The sequence below is a fragment of the Cotesia glomerata genome, linkage group LG3 (assembly GCF_020080835.1).
Source record: "Cotesia glomerata isolate CgM1 linkage group LG3, MPM_Cglom_v2.3, whole genome shotgun sequence".
Taxonomy (NCBI): domain Eukaryota; kingdom Metazoa; phylum Arthropoda; class Insecta; order Hymenoptera; family Braconidae; genus Cotesia; species Cotesia glomerata.
In genome coordinates, this window is record NC_058160.1 from 20,546,692 (window position 1) to 20,569,436 (window position 22,745).

Sequence of the window (22,745 nt, forward strand, 5' to 3'; positions counted from 1 at the left end):
TTATCTTGAATATTTAGAGTGTTTTTATTTACATATTGAAAATATAAAAAAAAATTTATTTGAAAAAATTTAATAGTTTATTACTATTATTATTGTCACTCGCAATCTGCTAGCTTTAAGAATATCATTTAATTTAATGCAGAAGAAAAATTTCATGTAGTCAAGCTGATTCGGAACATTTCAAAATACGATACCATCAGCTAGAGCAAAGAGTATGCTCTCTTTAATTGCAATTGTTAAAAGGAAAATTTTAATTTGAATAATTAGATAATTATGATTAATAATTAGTTTAAAGCTTCATTGTATTTAAAATTTTTTTTTGAAAATCTTAGATTTTTTGAAAATTATGTTTTTTAAAAATTTTTTGTAAGATTAAAATTTTTTTGAAATTTTAATTTTATTGAAAATTTTGATTTCTTTGGAAATTTCAAATTTTTTTTTGTAAAATTTGGCGTTGAAACTTGTTTTAGACAAATAAAAATTTAAATATACATTCAATCCGAATTTAATCCCGATTTTTTGTGTACTACACTGCGCTACAACTGCTTTTAGTTTATTCAGAAATGCATCCACGCTAACGCAAATTTTTAATTTTTTAAATATTTTTTACTAGCTTAGATAGTAGCTATTATTATTACTGATGGTAACTGTAACCATCAGGTTATATTAGGAATTACGATTTTGATAATAGTAGTAACTAGTTAAAATAATAATAGCTATTATTACTAATTACCATCATAATAGTAATAGTAACCATCAGGATGGTAACTACTACAATTCAGATGGTTTACATAATTATTTAAATAATATTTACTACTATCGAATTCAGTTAATAGATTTTACCACAACTAGGTAGTAATCTCTACTATAAAATTTTCTCTGTGTAGGCATAAAATAATTAACTACGAGATTTGAAACAATCTTAAGGAAAATAAGTCATAGAGTAAAATTATGTGCTATAGGGACCGTCTTAATTAAAAATTAAAAAAATTCATTGTCATTATTAAGAATAATTTAATTTGTACAAATAACTGAACAATAAAACTTTTTGCGCTCAAAAATTAGCGGGAAGTTTTAGCGGTGACCTACTGCAGGGTCAACTATTTTACAGATTTTTTTAATCAGTTATCGCGAAGATAAACTTTTCTGTCTTAATAATTTTTTTATTTATTAAAAATAGAATGACCCATATCAGGTGTGCTTTTTAGGATGCACCAAACTTATTTTAATCATAGTGTTAAAATTAGTTAAAGTTATTACTTATTACATATTTGGCTCTTGTTATCTCTGGAGCGTCGTGTAAGGACGTGCTGGTTTCGAGGCCTCTTCGTGCCAGGCTCCACGCCTGATTCTGTTCGTCAGTGAATGAGCAGCCGTCGCGAATGAAAGAGTATGAGTGATGGACGAGAAAGGAAGTTATAACTTGCGCACGTGGGCAATTATCGCGCAAAACCAACTACTTTGCCTGCCAACTCATTCTGCTAATCTTACTTGTACATCGATTCTTCTTATTCTCGCTGTATATATCTTCAATTCAAGTTCGCTAAAAACTTTTAACAGAAAAAAAATTTATAATTCATAATGATAACCTACATAATAACATCTTAAGGGTTAAGCAAAAAATTTCTTAATAAATTATTTTCATACTTTCATTTGGTTCGTGCATGATACTTGACAATTACTCATCACCCTGAACAGATGTTCAAATGAAATATATTTTATAATTTATTTTAGCAAATATTAAAGATAAAATATTTCGATCTATTACTCTGTATTTGGATAGAATAATAATAAGATTGAACTTAATCATTTTTTTACTTTTATTTAAGTGTAGTTATTTACTAAAATAAATTTATTTTCATTATAACAATCAGTGAACGTCAATTCTCGTAATTTGGTACAATTTTTTCTTTTACGTTACATAATTATTTAAAATTATAGTACAAAGTTCCAATTGCACTTCGTGACGTGCATTTTCTCTCGGCATTTGTTCGTTACTATAACGTCGACGGTCGTGCTAATTGTTATTATTTTGTAATTCCATGTACAGTGAACCTGAAGCAATACTGGGCTGTTATAGATGTTTATTGCATGGACATATATGTTTGTTGAAAATTCGAATTCTCAACCCGTCCTTTCGTGATTTTTTCAGTTTGTAAATTCTAATGATAATTATTGTCAATTACTGTATTATATAGAATTTCTTAATTTGCTACAATTATAGTCTAAAAGAAATAAAATCTCTAATAGTGATAAAGTTTGATTTCTTGCTGTAAATTATCTTACATTAATCAACCTCAACTATTGTACACTGAAATAACTTAAACCAAGAAAATAATTTTGAAGGGTTTCATTGTCTTGAATCAAGACGAAAAATTCGTGGATCAAGTAAAATTTACTTAGACTAAGAAAAATTTCTTAGTATAAAAATTTTTCTACTTAAATCAAGAAGATAAAGTTTTTTTTAATTATTTACTTGAACCAAGTTAATTTTTTTAATAGTGGATGAGTTTTGAATGAAAACTTTTTAATGATCACATTAATAATCACTTTTTCTACACAAAGCAATATTTTTTTAATTAAAAAAAAAAGTTTCTCAAGTCAATAAAATTGATGAAAAAGTTGGAAATTTTTTTTTTCAGAATTTAAAAAATGCATAACTTTGAAACGGCTGCTTATTAAGAGCTAAAACTTTCGGGGAATTTTTTTCTCAAAGTAGAGAACCCCTTTAGCAAATTTGAAAAGAATCAGTGGAGGTCGCCCCGTAAAAATGATTTTATTTGGTGGAATGACTCATATATTTAAATACTTTATTTTAGTCCAATTATTTTCTATTCAATTACTAGAAAATAATACGAGAATTTTGAATTTTCTCGGCGTAAAGTTACAAATTAAGAAAGATTCAAAAATCCATGTAAAAATAAATTTTATTGCTAACTTAATAAGTCAAATGCATGATGTATAATTATTATTTAATTGTACTCATCATTTTAATTTTACAATATTGAAAAATTCCTTTTTTTTTTTTTTAAGAAGATTTGATGACTGTTTCATAGTATGAGTTTTTGTTGTAATGTCTTATGATTAGTAACATGTGTGATTTTGTTTTTCTCGATAACGATAAGAATCTTTAGTTTATTTTTAAATACAATGAAAAAAAACTTATTGAAGGATTTATTAAAGTTTAAATTGAAAGAGAAATCAGAAAGAAGCAATCTGTACAATAATATGTATTTTATTTTTAGAGATATCATACATGAAAAAAATTATTCAGTATTTATCTCCATGATTTATGAGCTTTCAGGTGCAATATTCAGTTTGCGTCATAGAGCCAGCATGCAGAAGTTAGTATAGCAGATTCGATAATGCGGTGGGTTCACGAGGGTGGTTAGTAGTGAAAGCCTGAGGGTGCCTCGCACGCCAGTCCGTGTTTCGACGTGACTCGTGCCGCAACCCTTTATTGTTTGTTCTGTCAAAAATTCAAATTCCACTATCCAATATTTACAAAAGTGAAATGTAATCAGTAAATTTGATAAATAATTCACCAATTTACATTTTATTGTAAGAAAATAATTTATCTTCGACATATATTTGTATACACATTTATTTAATTGACACATTAAATAATTACTTGTAAATTTGAATACTGTAATTTCGAGTAAAAATGGTAATTTTAATTATGACACAGGCCGCTTAGATTGAATAAATAAGACTCGATTAAATCTGTTTTCTTTCACCACACGGAGAATAAAATTAAATACGGCCTTATATTTTTCAAATATCGAGGCTTTAAAAATAAATCGGTTGCGTAAACAAATTTTCGGAGGAACTACCGCACTTCTCTCTGTATACTAAGAGTGTTAATACAAATAAAACTATTCCGTAAAGAGTAAACGAGACGGGAGTTTTCGTGAACACTGAAAAAGTGCATAAAAGCGAGATAAAAAATTATTAAAGAGATACGTGAACGTAAACATCAATGATGGCCCAGCTGCGTGTGCTTAACTAGCTCTTAGCCCTTCTCTTTTTTTTTTTTTATATTTCCCGGAAACAGTTCTATTAATTTATTCTGATATCGTAGTCTTCACTGACCGATGTGAACCCGTAGATTGAGAAACGAAAGAATAAAGAAATTAAACGTTCAAGTATTAGAATTAGTGAAAGATTTTTATATGGATCCATGTATATAATGTTTATCCTATAATATATATTTCATAAGATATAAATATTAGTAGTACTGTATTTATTGTGATCGGGAAGTTAAATAATTACTTAAGAGTCCTTGATTTTTTAGCGATTGATTGGCAGGATTGGCAATTTGGCCAATTATCGTATGCCGGGGTTCGCGGAATACCGAATCAAATTATAGGTACAGTGGATACTAAGCTCAAAGAGGACGTAACGAATCGGCTGGTTCGCTCTAGCCAACGGCGAGTCGACGATCGAATTCTGATTTACGAATTTTCGGCGAAACTCGAGGTCGAAACTCTCCTCTTGAGCGCCTTTCTAGTTTCTTTTATCCTTCGGCAATTTTTAGTACAAAGGAGCTATTTTTGGACCGTATATAGGTGTATATTATACATATATTTCTGATAGATTATTGTGAAGATAAGAAATTTTTTGTAAATTAACCATCCACCGAAATATTCATACTTTTCTTATCGTTTGCATCCTGTCCGTGCATAGACACATATGTATATAGCTTTGAGGGCTTGCACGAATGTTACGTTTATTGAGATTAAAAACACAGATAAAAAATAATGATACACTGAATTTGTACTTTGCACCTTGCACATTCGTAAGCAAATTTTGATCAAAAATTACTTTCACTTGTATTACCGAGATTGTTGTATTGATTTTCACACACATGTTATTTTTTTTTTATCTTGTTATTCTTGAAAAATTGCTTTGTTCTACACCTTCGTGTCGTCAGTCACGCAGAGAGATCGATGCGTCATCCGGCGCGATTAATACAAGGTCTACCAATTTCATGAAATATTTCAGAAATGTATTTTTGTTTTTATATTAATTATTAGAAAGTATACGGCAGAAAAAGTTTGGTTGAATTGATAGAAATATTTTCTTCCTTCTTTTTTTCTTGAATAGATAGGAAACTGTTTTTTTTTCTGTTCAAGAAAATTAAGTTATTTGCGTCAACAGATTATTGTCTTAATTCAAGAAAATTTTTCTCGATTTCAATAAAAATAAATGTTATTTGAATGGAAACACTAGAAATTGAATTGAAGTCGAAAGGATCAATTGGTTTTAAAGAAAATTATTCAAGAAACTTGCGTTAAATTTCTAATTGTAATGCTTGTTAAGATCTATGTATTGTAGCAAATAATAATTAACTTAATTTAAATATAGGTAACATATAACTTTTTTTTGAATGTCTAAAAAACTTAATTATTTTAATATATTTTCAGCAATTTTAAAAACATATTCTGACTCTAGTTAGAAATACGATCATTTAATAGATTGTAAGAGTGAGTAGTATAGTTGACAGCTCTCCGCTAGGTGGCGACGTGGATCAAAAAATGTCCCACTGAGAATACTTATGACTGAGTTGTTAAAAGCGAATTTTGTGGAGAGAATCGTTAGCTTTGCGCAGTGGCGATATCGTAACCAATGAAGTTCTACTGAGGTGCGATTATTGCTAGTTGAAAACTTTTTACCAATACCCCGCCAAGACGATGTGAAATACCATCGGCTACGGCAATTTTTGAAAGTTTCTACGGAAACTAATAAAGAATTCAAATATTAATTTTCTCGTTTGAAAAATATTATCGACTCTTACACAGTTTAAAGAAGTTCGCTTCTTCTTTTGATCGCTTAAAATTTTTTATTTAGCAACTCTTTTGAATCAACAATATTTTGTTGAGCTAATATTTCATCCCACAAGTGTTAAGAATTTATTTTATTGATCGTGTCTTAACTATTTTCTAATTGACGTGAATATGAACTTTCTTAACAGGCGAGACCATCTTTTTCTCGCTTTGCTCTCACGGAGTTCAACGGAACTATCTCTGTCGCACTCCTAACAGCAGAGCAATTGCAGTTTCGATTGGTTTGACGAAGCGAATGAAATTTTTGAAAAAACCGCTTTGTGGTGAAATAGTTTATTAAATTATCTATTATCTCTAAAAACGTTTTTTTCAAAATTTCCATTCGTTTCGCTAAGCCGATTGAAACTGCAATCACTGGTCTCGGCTGTTAACAGCCGATTCTCTCTTTTTTTCGCTTCGCACTCACTGCAAGAAACGGCACTATCCTTCTTGCACTGATAATTATAAAGCTACTGCAGTTTTATGTTTTTCTTTTAAACAAATGAGAATTTCGAAAAAAAAAAAAAACGCTCTGTTACTAAATAGATAATTAAAAAATCTATTAAGTAGCAGAGCGTTTTTTTCAACATTCTTCTTTGTCTAGGAGATAAATATAAAGCCTGCAATCGTAGGGACCGGCTATTAAGACTAATTTTTAGAGATAAGATACAATGATAGAATTATAAACCGAAAAAGAAAATCCAGTTTTTTTTTTTTTTTTTTAATTATATATTTCAATTATAATCTGTTATTTTATAACATTAAATAATTTTTGTTTATGTAAATGGCGGGTGTTTGGGACAATGTCCACCCGGGAAAAAATGAATTTGCCTAATCATATATAGTTATATATAATCACTTATATATAATTAGACCTGGAAATTGGCCAGAACTAATCATACATAATCATATATAATTAGATATAATTATATATAATTATTTCTATAAAAATAAAAAAAATTTACCGTGAGCGGGTACCTGATGCTTTAAAGACTAACACACTACCCGATTACCTACAAGACTTACTGGAAAAGTAAAGTTTGAAATACCTACAACTAATGGGAATCGAATATATAATCGATTTTTATAAGTTAAATTAATTAATACAGTTCTATTATTTCATCCACAAAAAACTATAGTTTAAAAGACATTTGAATATTTATATTTATATTTATATTAAATTTATATTTATAAAAATATTGATAGTTATTAATATATAAATTCTTAAACAATAGACATCTATAAATATAGACTAGACAATTTAGAAACCCGTGATTTTAGACATCTGTAAATTTTTATTTATATTAATTCATAAATTCAAATAAATATACAATTAAATATATAATTGCTTGCAATTTACGAGCTAATAAAAAATTGAAACAGAATTTCTATAAGGCTCTAGAGCACTAGACCACAACCCTTGAATGTTTACAGAGTCGGTTCTCCAGGAGGTTGCGGATTAGGCAGCGGCGGGATTCCCCGCGCTCCAAAAAAATAACCTAGACATTTTTAAAATAGCAAGTGTCATATTTATCAGAGTTAGCTATTCATGGAGGTTTACGAAGTCGGTTATCCAGGAGGTTGCGGATCAGGCAGCGGTGAGGTTCCCCGCGCTCCAAATAATAACTTAGACATTTTTAAAATAGTGAGTGTCGTATTTATCCTAGTTAACTACTCATGGAGGTTTACGGAGTCGGTTCTCCAGGAGGTTGTGGAATCTGCTGCGGGATTCTCCGCGCTCCAAATTAATAACCTAGACATTTTTAAAATAGTAAGTGTCGTATTTATCAGAGTTAGCTACTCATGGAGGTTTACTGAGTCGGTTCTCCAGGAGGTTGCGGATTAGGCAGTGGTGGGATTACCCGCACTCCGAAAAAATAATCTAAACATTTTTAAAATAGCAAGTGTCGTATTTATCAGAGTCAGCTATTCATGAAGGTTTACGGATTCGTTCTCCAGGAGGTTGCGGATCAGGCAGCGGTGAGATTCCCCGCGCTCCGAATAATAACCTACTCTCTTAAAAGAAATCAGTGGAATTTCACTCGTTCACCAGTGGAACTTCACTGATTCCAACCAGTGAATGCAATTTCACTGGTGAATCAGTGAAGTTCACTGGTTGAATCAGTGAACAAAATATCTGCGCGCATGCGCGCTTTTATGTTCACTGGTTAAATCAGTGGAAATCCACTGATTCACCAGTGAAATTGTCATTTTCTGTTGAATCTCACCGCTGCTTGATCCGCAACCTCCTGGAAAACGAGTCCGTAAACCTCCATGAGTAGTTAACTCTGATAAACACGACACTTACTATTTTAAAAATGTCTAGGTTATTTATTTGGAGCGCGGGGAATCCCGCAACAGTCTAATCCACAACCTCCTGGAGAACCGACTCCGTAAACCTCCATAAGTAGTTAACTAGTATAAATACGACACTCATTCTTTTAAAAATGTCTAGGTTATTATTTGGAGCGCGAGACATCTCACAGCTGCTTGATCCGCAACCTCCTGGAGAACCGACTCCGTAAACCTCCCTGAGTAGCTAACTCTGATAAATACGACACTTGTTATTTTAAAAATGTTTAGGTTATTTTTTCGGAGTGCGGGTAATCCCGCCACTGCCTAATCCGCAACCTCCTAGAGAACCGACTCCGTAAACCTCCATGAGAAGCTAACTCTGATAAATACGACACTTACTATTTCAAAAATGTCTAGGTTATTTATTTGGAGCGCGGAGAATCCCGCAGCAGCCTAATCCACAACCTCCTGGAGAACCGACTCCGTAAACCTCCATGAGTAGATAACTAGGATAAATACGACACTCACTATTTTAAAAATGTCTAGGTTATTATTTGGAACGCGGGGAACCTCACCGCTGCCTGATCCGCAACCTCCTGGATAACCGACTTCGTAAACCTCCATAAATAGCTAACTCTGATCAATATGACACTTGCTATTTTAAAAATGTCTAGGTTATTTTTTTGGAGCGCGGGGAATCCCGCCGCTGCCTAATCCGCAACCTCCTGGAGAACCGACTCCGTAAACATTCAAGGGTTGTGGTCTAGTGCTCTAGAGCCTTATAGAAATTCTGTTTCAATTTTTTATTAGCTCGTAAATTGCAAGCAATTATATATTTAATTTTATTTTTATTTGAATTTATGAATTAACATAAATAAAAATTTAAAGATGTCTAAAATCACGGGTTTCTAAATTGTATAGTCTATATTTATAGATGTCTATTGTTTAAGAATTTATATATTAATAACTATCAATATTTTTATAAATATAAATATTCAAATGTCTTTTTACTGACTTCTCTGAATTTAGTTCATTTTATTTTATCCAATGCCTATATTTATATTTGATAAATTTTAAAATTATCTAATTAAGGTAAAAGCCCCAATTATTGACGGGGTCTAAATATTGACACCCTAAATTATTTTTAAATATATTAAATTATCTGTAATAAGAATAACGATCAAATAAATTTTTATTAAATTCTAATTAATTAAAAAATTGAAAAAAATCACATTCAGTTCAAAATATTAAATATTAATTATTAAAAGAAAATAAAGTTAGCACCAGTTCATCAAATCAGCTTACGAGCGTCTATTTTCTTAACAACTTTGGTTAGAAAAGCATTTTTTTTTTAACTACCGAGTTTAAATTAATTTTTTCATGTAATTATATGATCTATTTTTTTTTTTTTTAATTAACAATATATGAAATATTTATAAAATTAAATAATCGAAATTAATTGTATGCTTTATGATATTTAAATAATGGGAGTCAATAACCAGTTCATAATTTTTATGGTGAATCCCATATTGACAGCCAGTCGACCGCGCTATGACGCCTTTTTTTTTTAAGTATAAAATATGTTATATACGCGATTATATTCAAGGCTTTTAACTGTCAAATAACTCGGCGTGTTTTAGTGTTAAATAAGTTTTTAAATAAATTGTTATATTTTTCATAATAATTATTCATTCATAGAAATTATTATTAATTAACTTTAATAATATTGATTACTTTATATCAAGTTTTTGATAAATAACAATATAACCAAATGATTCGACGCATGTGCAGTAGGGGCGTCAATAATTGGGGTTACGGTACGTCAATAATTAGATCAATCAGTTTTTTAACCCGTCAATAATTGGTGTATCCAGATCATATATTTAATTATTTAAAATTAATTAGTAAATATCACTGATTATCATTTTAAAAAAAGAAATTGATTAGTTAAAACATTACTGAAGACATTACCACAAACAAAATTCATCGATATTTATATTTGATTGCTTAAAAAAAATGAAATCATAACTTTGTCTCTTATAGCGTCAATAATTGGGGCTTTTACCTTATATCGTTGTCTTTTTTTTTAATATTATAATTTTACTTTTATTTATTTTATAAAGTGTGTGATTATTTTAATTACTAATATTTTTAATTTCTATTTTAATCGTGATTGATATTTTGAGTTATTTATTTTTTCAATTTCGTTCCAATTGATGCTTATAAAGATTTTCCTTTTATTGATTTTTTTATTTACAGATGTCGAAATTTTGATTTTTCTATTTTACCTTAAAATTTTTCAACCGGTACGAATCAATGACGCGTACTGTATGATTCATATATAATTATATATGATTCATATATAGTTATATATGATTCATATATAATTATATATGATTTCCGTATAGTTACACTGATATTGATAGAAGGATTTGTTTATATTTAATGAGCTTTATTAACTGTTAATAAGTGATTTTTTAACATCATTGGATTTAATATATATTTATTACCGATGTTACACTCATCGAGTTCTTTCATTTGAGTACCCACATAACATTTTTTATATATTTTATATATATGGTATTTGTGAAATATATAAATATATAAAATATATCAAAAATGCATGTGGGTACTCAAATGAAAGCTCTTGATGAGTATAAAATCAGAATGGGCTTATATTTACGAAAATGTTAATTATTAAAGAATGCCCATTACATATTGTTAACTAATGATGTTTTAACTATACAAGCTCATTCCTAAAATTTCTAAATTTAAGACGTGTGTACATGACAACGTCTGTTGGATCCGCTAGTATATATATATATATATATCTACATATTTTTTTTTGACAATTTTTAATTATAATTAATTTATAAAAAAAAATAAATAAAAACATTATAATAATAATTAAAAGGAAATATTATTAAAAATAATAAATTAAATTTTTAATAATTAAATATAAAAAGGGTTTATAAAAATATTTTCTTTACAAAAATTTATTTCTAAATTCATTTATTTTGGGAGTGAATGCGGAGTGAATTTTGTCATTAATAAAAATTAACTCCTTCTCGGAGTAAATATCACTCCCGCTGGGAGTGAATCAATTAAAAATCAATCAGTCTTCATTCACTCCGCGTTCACTCCGCAAATTTTTTACAGTGTATAATCATATATAGCCCTAGATAACTCAGATCTGATCATATATAGACTTATATAAAATATACATACAATATTTTAGTCTATATATGATTATATATATTTTATATAAAAATTTAGATATAATCATATATAATTCTATATATTCAATATATAATCATAAATAAATATATATGATTAGGCAAATTCATTTTTTCCTGGGGCACTAGTTTTGCTGAAAACGATTTTTTAAATCAGTTGTTTTGAGCCAAGACGATCAGAAGACTAAAAATCCAGTTAAGTCTTTTAGTTTTATTAAATGCACAAGTAATTCAGTATGGAAATTCAGGAGCAGTTTAAAGTTAAGGAGCAATTTTGTTCCCAGTAAAACTATTGTTTTTCAGATTCCTTGCTGTTAATAATAAAAATAATTGAATTTATTTTTTTCAACCATTATTTCAATGAGATTTGTTAGCCCGAAAGCATCTCACCACGTTTTTATTTCGATTAGCTGACGAATGAAAGTGTTACAGGTCTTGCAGCTTGAAGATAATTTTTTTTTAACTTTTCTTTATTATAAATTCATGTGCTTAGGTCTGAATAATTTTTTGAAAGAAATTTTGTTGGATTTTAAGTTTTTGTTCCATACTAAAATTTAAATTCCTGCAGTAAATCTTATTGTTTATATTTCAACTACATCATCAAAATTGTTTAATATAAAAGAAAATTGCCTTGCATTATATTTATTCATTCATTTTTTCAATTGTTGTGCTCTTGTGTAATTTTAAGTAAAAATATTTGGCCAGTAATTGCATAAAAAAAAAAGATTCGTAAGACTATATTATACAGAAGAAACGACGATACCTAATGGTAATTGTAAAATTCACGAGAGTTGTCTCTCTTGGCTGGTAATCCAGACAGATGGGTCTCGTTAATGCCGCACGCTCGAGTAATTTGTGAGAAATTTAATAACTGTCCGCAGGGTTGGTACATCCCTCAAGTCAAACCACGAAAATAGAATTGTTGGAACACGGAAATGAGTAGACAAAAATTTTAAGAAATTTTTCCGTCAAAAAAAAGGATGTCAAGATCGTGGCACTAATGATTTAAATTTTAACTACACTTTCCATTTCATCTAGTAAAACTTCCATAAATTTAAATTAAGTCCATGAATATCTTAAACATATCGAGAGTAGAATTTTTTTATCGTTATTGCTGTACAAAATATACCTCCGTCAATTCGGTCACGCATAAAAACAAGAACAGAAATAACCAAATCGTCCGAGAACTCGTTAAGCAGTTTGCGGTCTTCTCATACCTTTTTTTACCGCCCCGTTAATGTAAACATATTCCGCGAAGAGATTTCGTCTCTCCTGCTCTCATATTTTCGTTCTATCTTTTGTTCTCTTACCCTTACTCACCTTTTATATCACCGGCCATCACTATTTTTCTCTTTCACTCTTTCTATATCCTCACAACGCCAGTATTTCGGTTGCGAATAACGTCTAATCAAAAATGAAAGAATTGTTCTTTTATTCATTCAATTCAGGAATGCACTTCTGATTTATTTAGTTTCTCATTTTTTTTTATCAATATTTAAATCTTAATTTTTCTTAAAAGTTTTACTATATTCATGATTATAAGTTTCATTAGAGAAAAATAATATTAACCTTTTAGAGGGAAAAGGATTTAAATTTATGGATTCATCGTTTGTTTTAAGGTAGTACCACTTATACCATAAGTGGTACTTACACATTAAAGGTTCCATACAACGCCTTATTTATTTTACGTAGTTGATTTTCCTGTACAAAGTCGCATTAGAGAAAGAGAGACAGGGATCATTTTTGGAAGTTTTTTTATTAATTATTACTCTGAATCTGTACTTTTAATAACGCAAAGTATTAAATTTGTTATTTGTTTTCATTTGAATTTTTATCGAAATCTGAACGTCACTTTTTGTAAAATAGAATAAAAATTGTAATTTCTCATAAGACTTTAACCCTAAAACTTTAAAAACTCACTATTCTTTTACTTTTTCTTTTAAAACGTGATAAGCTGATAATTTATATTATTGCACGACTCATAATCCGAAGCATCAGAGTGTGCTTTACGATCGAAAAATTCTGTTTGCCTTTTTTTCGCTACTGTTTTTATTGTTACATTTTCGTTAGTCCACGGAACTTAACTGAGTTGCACATGATCAGATAGAGACTTTACTAAAGAATAATTATGTTACTTTTGAATATACTGATTTGATGTATTAAGAACCGAAAATAACATCAAAATGTAAAAGAATAGTATACACACCATGGGCGTAAAAAAGAAAGCCTCATATCACATGTTTATTGACCTCGGCTTCGCCTCGGACAACAATTACATGTGATCTGAGACATTTCTTACTTTACTGCCCTAAATATGTAATATACTGTTTTTCCAAACTAATTCTAATTTCACGCAAATTAATTACCCGAAAAAAAAAATTTTTTTTCTACGACAGCTGAAATTTTTTTTTATTTACTTCGAATATAGTAAAAAAAATTTATTTTATTATGAGAATTATGAAAAAATTAGACTTTTCACGATAAATAAAATTTCTTATTTACAAGGAGCTTTACATTTATACATTAATAAAAAAATTGAATTGACTTAAGAGCCAAACTCTTGAACCAAGAATTCCATTTTGAAGAAAAATATTTTCTTGAGTCAAGAGAATAAATTTTTGACTCAAGAAAATTTTCTTAGACCAAGAATAATTTCTTAGCTTAAGAATTTATTCTCTTGACTCAAGAATATCATTTTCTTCAAAATGGTATTCTTGGTTCAAGAGTTTGGCTCTTGAGTCAAGTCAATTTTTTTATCAATGTAGTTTTGATTATTTTACAAATTCTTTATTTTTATAATTACACAATAGTTTTTTAAAAATTTTATTAAAGCATTGGAGTAGCAGACTCTGAGATGAAAACAGAGAACATTTTATAGTAATCACAAAATGCATATATAATTATATATGATTCATATATAATTATATATGATTCATATATAGTTATATATGATTCATATATAGTTATATATGATTCATATATAATTATATATGATTTCCGTATAGTTACACTGATATTGATAGAAGGATTTGTTTATATATTTAATGAGCTTTATTAACTGTTAATAAGTGATTTTTTAACATCATGGGATTTAATATATATTTATTACCAGTTAATAAATTATTTATTAAATACGATTTATTAAATGTTAATAAATATTTGTTAACAGTTAACAAATATTTATTTAAAATCAAAAGCAAAAATAGCAATTTTCTTTTGACATTTTTTATAACCCGACAACTGGGATACATAACTGTAACACATGATAATAATTCAAATCACTAAATAAATTAACGTTTAGAATATTTAAAAATTTAAAAGATAATTATGAGCTGTGATAGAATTCGGTATGTTACAATAAACGTTATTATAATGTAATATAATTAATGAAAATAATTTATAAAGATGATTTTTGTTTATAAGTAATCTTCATATCATGTGACATTGCAAGTGAAACAAATTCACTCAACAAAATATTTATTAAATGTAATCATTGAAAAATGCTGCATCTAATTATATATTATTATATATTAATAAATGTAAATTTATAATTTACATTTGATTAGATATAATTATATATAGATTATATATTATCGTATATAGACCTAGATAACTCAGATCTGATCATATAGAGACTTATCTTCTATCTTCTATATATATAAAAATAAATTGCTGTGCGTTAGTCTCGCTAAAACTCAAAAACGGCTGGACCGATTTTCAAAATTTTTTTTTTATTTTCTTCGCTATAGTTCAGGGATGGTTTAGAAAAAAAAATTTTTTGGAAAACCCGTAAGTTCAGCTAAGGAAATCAACAGATCTAAAATTGTTAATCATCTATCTTCTGTGTAGATGGACAAAAAAAAATTCCATAAATTCAGTGTTGATTTTTTGGGATCTTGATTTTCAGGCGATAATAAGAAGCGAGTTTCATTTAATAACTTGACAAAATTCTAACAAAATTCTAGCACTTTATACAGCCAGTATTTATTCTTTATCGAAGTAGATTAGAGTTTAAAGATTGATAATCGCTGATCGAAAGGTGTAACAAAATATATTGTAGGTGATACGAAGTTCACCGGGTCAGCTAGTATAAAATATACATACAATATTTTAGTCTATATATGATTATATATATTTTATATAAAAATTTAGATATAATCATGTATAATTATATATAATTCTATATATTCAATATATAATCATATATAAATATATATGATTAGGCAAATTCATTTTTTCCCGGGGATAATTTATACGACAAATAAATAAAATAAAATATAAAAATTTAAGTATTCTATTTAAACATATATATTACGAAATTTTATTGCACTTAAATTAAATGTTTCTTGTGAGGTGTAACAATTCAATAAATTAATATTCTATATTGCATACTAATTATCACAGCGACAAGACGTTAAAGCACCTTCTTGGTGTCGTGGCTCACCGCGGTGGGTCTTATAACCCGGCGTCATATAATACTCAGACGTCTGTTAGCTGTATGTGTATTTGTAAAGAAACATATGTACATGCAGGTAAATATATACGAATATGAATATGTGGGTGTGAGAGTTTGGTCACGAATAGTGTGTAAGAGAATCAGCCCTCGCGGCAAGTAGCTGACAGGCATATGAGCGAAAACTAATCTATCCCACACCTTTACTCTGAACCCAACCAGGGAATAAAAATTCTAAATAGACTGTTAAGCAACGCTTGAGATTTATTCTGTCAGTCGTATCAAAATCTACAATCCCTAGATTCTACTTTAAGCTATATTAAATAATTATAGATTAATTTATTCACTTAAAAAAAGTATAGTAAAATCCATTTGATTTTAGTTTCTAATGCGAAAAGCTGTATTTGCATTGTATTGCAGATTGACAGGAATAAAAACAAAGACTCGTACATCCAGACATTGTGGCTGGCTACAGGAGGAGACATCTCCTGGTGGAGGAGGTGCCAGGGCTCTATATCAGGCGCCTCACTCTCGAAGATCCAAGAAGTCTACGAGAAAGAGACCGCCCGGACTCAAGGTCACCATCTCCAGTTCGTCATATCTGTCATTCTCGCAGTGGCCAAGTCCGCCCTGGGCGAGGATCATCTAGGTAACCTGTCTGACACAAAAATTAAATTTTTAAAATTAAAAATAATAAACTCTAACTCCAGTTAATATAATATAAGGCAAAATAAATGAATAACCGTCTAAAATACCACTAATATACAATTATTCAAGTAACGCCCACGATGTGGATTGCAAATCATTAATTTATGACGTTAAAATTTTAGATCAAACGAATGCCGTTTCTCACAAACGATATGGATACACCGTAAAATCCAATTTAAGATTTTTTGGTACTAATTATTACAAAGTTGAAGATATAATATATAAGTCGATATTTTTTAATTTAAATCCAATGAAAGTTTGTCATTTGGGCTCGTAAAGTATATTCTCACTTTTAATAATTACCAAGTCATTTAAATTTAGATTTTTTATTACTCCATAATCCATAATAGTAAATAAAATTTAACGCATTGGAGAAAGTATTTTTTATAGTTTGTGTGTATATATTTTCTTGGAACGATTTAGTATCGCTATTAATCACCGATATTAATAAAAAACGTCATGGTAATTTAACTATTTTATCATCAGAAGGCATATTTTATTTAAAGAAGAGATGATTATTAGGGGCGATAAAATTTAATTTCTCGAGTAAGCTGCATTCAAAGTTTATGTGAAATTATTCTGATTATTATCAACGGCTAGACTTAACTTCGCATGGTCCAAGTCTTGAATAATGTCTTTAGGCCATCGTGTCTAGGGCTAATCCTTGGAAGCAAATTATAAAGCTTGACAACAAATCTCAGCCTTGAAAACAAATGACCAAGATGAGTCAGGATTTAAATATACATTATCAAGCTTACTTTTAATCCCGTTATTTAAATAAATAAATGATAATTCAATCAACTCTGAGCTATTAGTAATAAAATATGATGGGTCAAAATTTCAATCTAATCTGGTTATACTGAGACAGTGTTGTATTAAAATAAAATTTTGTTGAATTTGAAAAACTTTAAAAAATATCTTTTAATCCGAAAAACTGTTTTTGTGCAATATTTTCTTAACTGCAAAAACTTTTGTTTTTCAATTTTTTTTTTAACTTCCCGTTGTGAAAATCAATGATTTTCAGAAAATCGGGAAGTTATTAATTTCGACCCAATTCTTAAAAATCAAGTTCTCATTAGATCTCCACATTTAGATAATTTTACATTTTAAAATTATGAAAGTGAAAAATTCAAAGTCTGGTCCTGGATTACGATGTGACAATTGTATTTTTTCCTATAACTTTTCTTTCGTGTATCATGTATAAAAAATAAGTTATAAAGCTGAATGTTTATGTTATGATTATGCTTAAATTTATTGATTATCATATATAAGTAGAAAAATATAATTTTGGTAATTTAAACAATAAATTAAATTAAATCTAGCATCATAAAAGTGATTTTTTTAATGTACCCATAGATATAATTATAAATTAATTGTATAGCCATGTATCTAAACAATAATAATGCGGAGTATATTTATATATTTCTCTTACAGTTAAATGTTTTATTGTAGTTTTAAGAAAAAATATCATCATATGATCGTACACGTCTCAACCCAGCAATTAAAGGTACGAAAGGAAAGCTTAAACGATGAACAGAACAAATGGTTATAGCACGACTTAATAAAGACCGAGAGCTGATCAACTACTCAGGCGGCAAATATTATCGCGTTTATTAAAGCCCAGAATAAAAATACGAGCTTATGTATATACGGTAAACTCGTGCGCCGCGAATTGTTATCTTGGACGTTCGATCTTTTGAACCCACTACACTTTTTTTTCTTATCCTTTTTTATATACATATATATTTATAAATATATGTTTCTTAGCTCCTCTTGAGGTGGTTTACCGTATCTGTCCTACTCCTCTCCAACCCCAACCGGTATTATATTTCAAAGCTGACCCCATCCAGTAAACGTGCAATGTTACCAACTTTATTGCGATTTCAAAACACGCGAAGATCGCTCTTGTTTCTTCAGAAACACGGAGCTCTTATTATTTCTTATATATTTGTATCAAATATCCATTTAATATTTTTACTTGCAATTTGTACGTCGTTATCGATGTTTATTTTCAATGTAATCCTGAATCAACACCTAATAAAATAATCTTATTAACTCCATATACAATATCAACGTTCAATTTTTTTTTTAAACGAGTATTGACGGTATTAATTTTATTATTCTTTATATTCTATGGCATAATCTGCAAGAAAAATCACTTTTAAATGACTTCTTAGATTTTTTTAGAAGAAAATTCTCGAAAAAATGTGTGTAACGCTGTAAAGTGCATAGGTCGAGATCAAACGACGTGTTCACAACTGACAACAAAAATTTCTAAAACAAGACCATTCTTTCAATAATCATTAAATTTTTGAGTTCAACAAGTATGAAACACTTTTTAAGTTCGGTAAGCTCGAAAAAGTGCGAAAATTAATACCAAGAGCTTGAAAAGCTTAATTAAGGTGTATTTAGGTGTATTTTTGCAGATAGTTTTAGAGTGTTGTATCACGGCGAAAAATTTATGGTAATGAACTAATGATTATTATAAAATAATGGAAAAATTTGCAAAATACTGACATCAAATTATCATCAGTAATATCATGATTTCGTTGATTATAATCAGATATTGATTAATTTAATAAAAGATAGTAATAGTTATCATCGCGAAAGAAAAATGAAGATATAACCTATACCATTAATAGATAATATTCATTACCACATGGGATTGAAAATATTATAATTACTTGCAAGTATATCATGATTATATTTAAAAACTTCTAATTATTTACCAAGTTAATGTTTTCAATTTTAAATTAAATGAATAGGCATATGCAATTCTTTTTTTTTGGGAATTGACACAATAATGTTTTAAAAGTATAATATTGCAAGATAAATTCATTTTATAAGCATTTGAATTTTTTTCATACAGACAAGAAGATTTTCTTCAAAATAGAATTACTTTATACTGGCAAAAAAAAATATTTTTCAAAATTTCATAGCAAAAAAAATTTTTTTTTTTAATTTGAATTTTTTTGATACTGAAAATATTGTCAACGGTAATTATAATAATTGCTATGGTTTATGTTAGTGGTTACTATCTCAGAAAATGATGAGTATAATTCTGGGATGATAATAGTAATAGTTATCATCCCCGATTTTAGTCAACCATTAGTTTTCACGTATGCTTAAATTTACTGTAAGTTTCATAACCACGATATGAAAAACTAAAAAAATTATTAAGATTCGAACAAATAAATTTTTTGAAATCTTAGACCTTTTTATTTAAGAAAAATTAAATCTTTTTCTCTATTACTTTAAGCCCGTATTTGCGACAGTAATAGTCATAGACTTACAACAATAATAATCCTATTAGAGCGACAAGACTGTTCTTAGTGTAGCAACAGAATTAACGTAAGACTTACAGAACACCGTCATCTTGTAACTGCAAGTTTTTGTTTTGGGTATAATGTTTTGAAGTCTGTTATTATCAAGCGAGTAAAAAAATTGTTTCAATACTATTTTCAGTTCATGTAAGCTAATACTCTGTTGAATTCTTGAAAATTCGATTACTTACTTTATTATGCGCATCACAATTAACAACAATGATAGCATAAAGAAGAAAAAGAATGAGAGAACGGAAATAACTAAGAAATTATTGGAAAACAATAAAAACTAATAGACCATTTATCTCAGTAATTATTAATTTTTTTTTTTTTTAGTTAAAAGAGAAATGAATGTGATGTTTTTATGGAAAAAGTATTTTATAAATAACTATTCGATAACAGTTACAGATATTGGTTGGATCGCATGAAAAAAGAAAAACCTGCTTACTTGACAATCACATCGCTTGAACTTCCAGACTCACCAATTCCTCTAATAGATTCTCAAGCAAGTGCTCGATTTCGTGCTACTGAATCGTCTGATGTCAATTTTGAAAAAGATGAAATATTGGATGAATTTATTGAAAATATGACTAAGCTTGGGAAAGGGAGAAAAAAAGCTACCCGTAGTGCTGGTGCAAATGTTACTAAAACTATTGAACGTGCTAGGAAACAATTTATCGAAACAAAAAAATATAATAGAGCTCTTACTTCCCTTCGGACCAGTACAAAAACTATCGCTGAAGGTATGAATTATTTAGTTAGACTCAATTCAATGTACAATATTTGTTTAAAAAGTTTCAATATAACATAAAAATTTTTAAACTTTCAAATTATTAAGTATCAAATAATTATCTGATTTCATGGCTTATTTTCCAGTGAAAAAATACGGCTAATGTTAGAACTAATGCAATTCACATAGAATATTACATAACACGTACCATAAGGGAGTATTTCGGCAAAAGATACCATTGAAAAATCATAAATACGTATAAAAGAAGTTTTTTCAGAAAGTGACGCAATTATGTTCTATAAGTATAATGCTGCAAGAAATTTTTTTTAATTGGAATTATTTTTGTACTTACAAAAAAGTTGTTTTTAAAATTTGAATTTTTTTATCAGTATCATATATTTTATACTCCCGCATGGCATCAATATCAGGGTAAGTCCTGCTGGTGCAACAGAATTTTGTTCTCTTGTTCCCACGGGATGGCGTCCTATTGTAGCAATTATTAATTTTTTTCCGTGACCTAAAATTTTCAATTTTCATATCAAGCTATATGAGGCTATATATCAGAAAGTTTTTTCGCGAAATATTAGAAATTGAAATTAAAATACAGTTTGTTTGATGATTTATAAGATATGCGTACCTGAGATGAGTATACTAATCAATATATATATTTTATTTTTTCCATTATGTTGTATTTTTCTTATATCAGTTATCGAGGGTAATAAATGTTTTTTTTTATGTTTTAGTTAAAATATCAATAATATAATTTAATTTTTATAAAAAATTGAAGTTTTAAGAAGCATAAACTTTTAGATTTTTACAAATATTTTAAATTACTTGTATACAAAAATCACGATATTAAAACTCTCTAGAGTTTTTCGATTGATTGAGATATGGACAGAATATTTCTTATTAAAAATCAAATCATTGATTTTTATATAATTTCATGCTTTCTAAATTTCCGTCGATTCTGATACAATCCGACGTAGATTTTTTTATATGTCTGCAGATTAATTTTAGTGTTTAATAACCGAGGCGGTGATTAAATGTTCCAAAATATTATTTCTTCATTCTCGAATGAGATTTATTTACGATTATTTCATTTGCAAGTAATTATTATCAGAGATCAATATTTAATTTCTCATTAAATATTTGCAACTCAACCATGTCAAGGTTAAAATCTGAACGCATACACGATGATAAATCACAAAATTTTTTTTTAATACTGAATTACATGTGTTGATTTACAGGACCGCCAAAAAGATGTACTAAGTCAAGTAACGTCATGGAAGAATGCATATGTGCGGAAATCACAGAGAATTTAAAAATCAACATCCAGGAGAAAACGGAGGTCAATAAATCTTCGCGCAGTCCCAGTCCGGAAGTGACTCACACAATAAGAATTGCGATGAAATACCTTGGTCAGCCCGGACGCCGTGAACAACATGATGATGAAGATAATAATGATGATGAGGATGAAAATCGTGTAATTGAAAAAATTTCATCTTCCGATGAGCTATCAAATATTTTAGTTAATCAACAATTGGCAGAACAGAACCAATATTGCAGGGATACTAACTGTTGTGCCGGTATTAACGTTGCCTTGGACTTTACACTCAATTGCAACGGTGTTCAATTAACGTCTCGAGATATTAGTCTAAAACCTGTTACTAAAGATAATTCCAATATAGATTAATACAACTTCATGTAATTTACTTTAAACGAGTTTATGATACACATTATAATTAATTTTACGTTAATATGTTTATCGTAAGTGCAGTTTCTGTATGTATAATGATATGCTATGCGAGTGAAACATGTTACATGTATAGTGTTTAATTAATCTTCAGTATACATATATACGTATAAAGTGATAATTATATCATTCGATTTAATTTATATGATTGTAGCACTTTTTTATTGGTATAAATATAAACATTAAATGGTTGAATTACTTTTACTAAATTAATATAAGACTAGCCGACCTATGCGAATATTTTAAACAGTATCGTGATCAAATAATGAATGGTCTTATTATAATGTGGAAATAATACTGATGTTTATTATGACTGTTAAAAATAAAATATCTTCCATTTATAAATATATACATTTACTCATTTCGTCATTATAATATGATCATTCGTTTTTTGATCACGATATTGTGCGAAATCTTATTTT

The 22,745-nt window shown here is 28.4% G+C and overlaps 1 protein-coding gene and 1 non-coding gene across 2 annotated transcripts; both read left to right on the forward strand.

The window, feature by feature from the left end:
- The first annotated feature begins 3,404 nt into the window (after window positions 1-3,404).
- Window positions 3,405-22,518, forward strand: LOC123261242. The gene is made up of 4 exons (XM_044722795.1): window positions 3,405-3,561; window positions 16,230-16,458; window positions 20,243-20,583; window positions 21,818-22,518. Exons 3-4 carry the CDS (start codon window positions 20,265-20,267, stop codon window positions 22,261-22,263), a joined length of 765 nt encoding a protein of 254 aa, XP_044578730.1. The 5' UTR covers window positions 3,405-3,561; window positions 16,230-16,458; window positions 20,243-20,264; the 3' UTR covers window positions 22,264-22,518.
- On the forward strand, window positions 5,600-5,741 carry LOC123262321. The gene has a single exon (XR_006508913.1). It is a non-coding gene; the product is annotated as a U4 spliceosomal RNA (small nuclear RNA).
- Window positions 22,519-22,745: the final 227 nt, after the last annotated feature.

Bases quoted from the DNA above. Each gene is read 5' to 3' on its own strand.
- LOC123261242 (XM_044722795.1), top strand. From the start codon at position 20,265: ATGAAAAAAGAAAAACCTGCTTACTTGACAATCACATCGCTTGAACTT. The intron at 20,584-21,817 runs GTATGAATTATT...GTTGATTTACAG, and splicing joins TACAAAAACTATCGCTGAAG to GACCGCCAAAAAGATGTACT.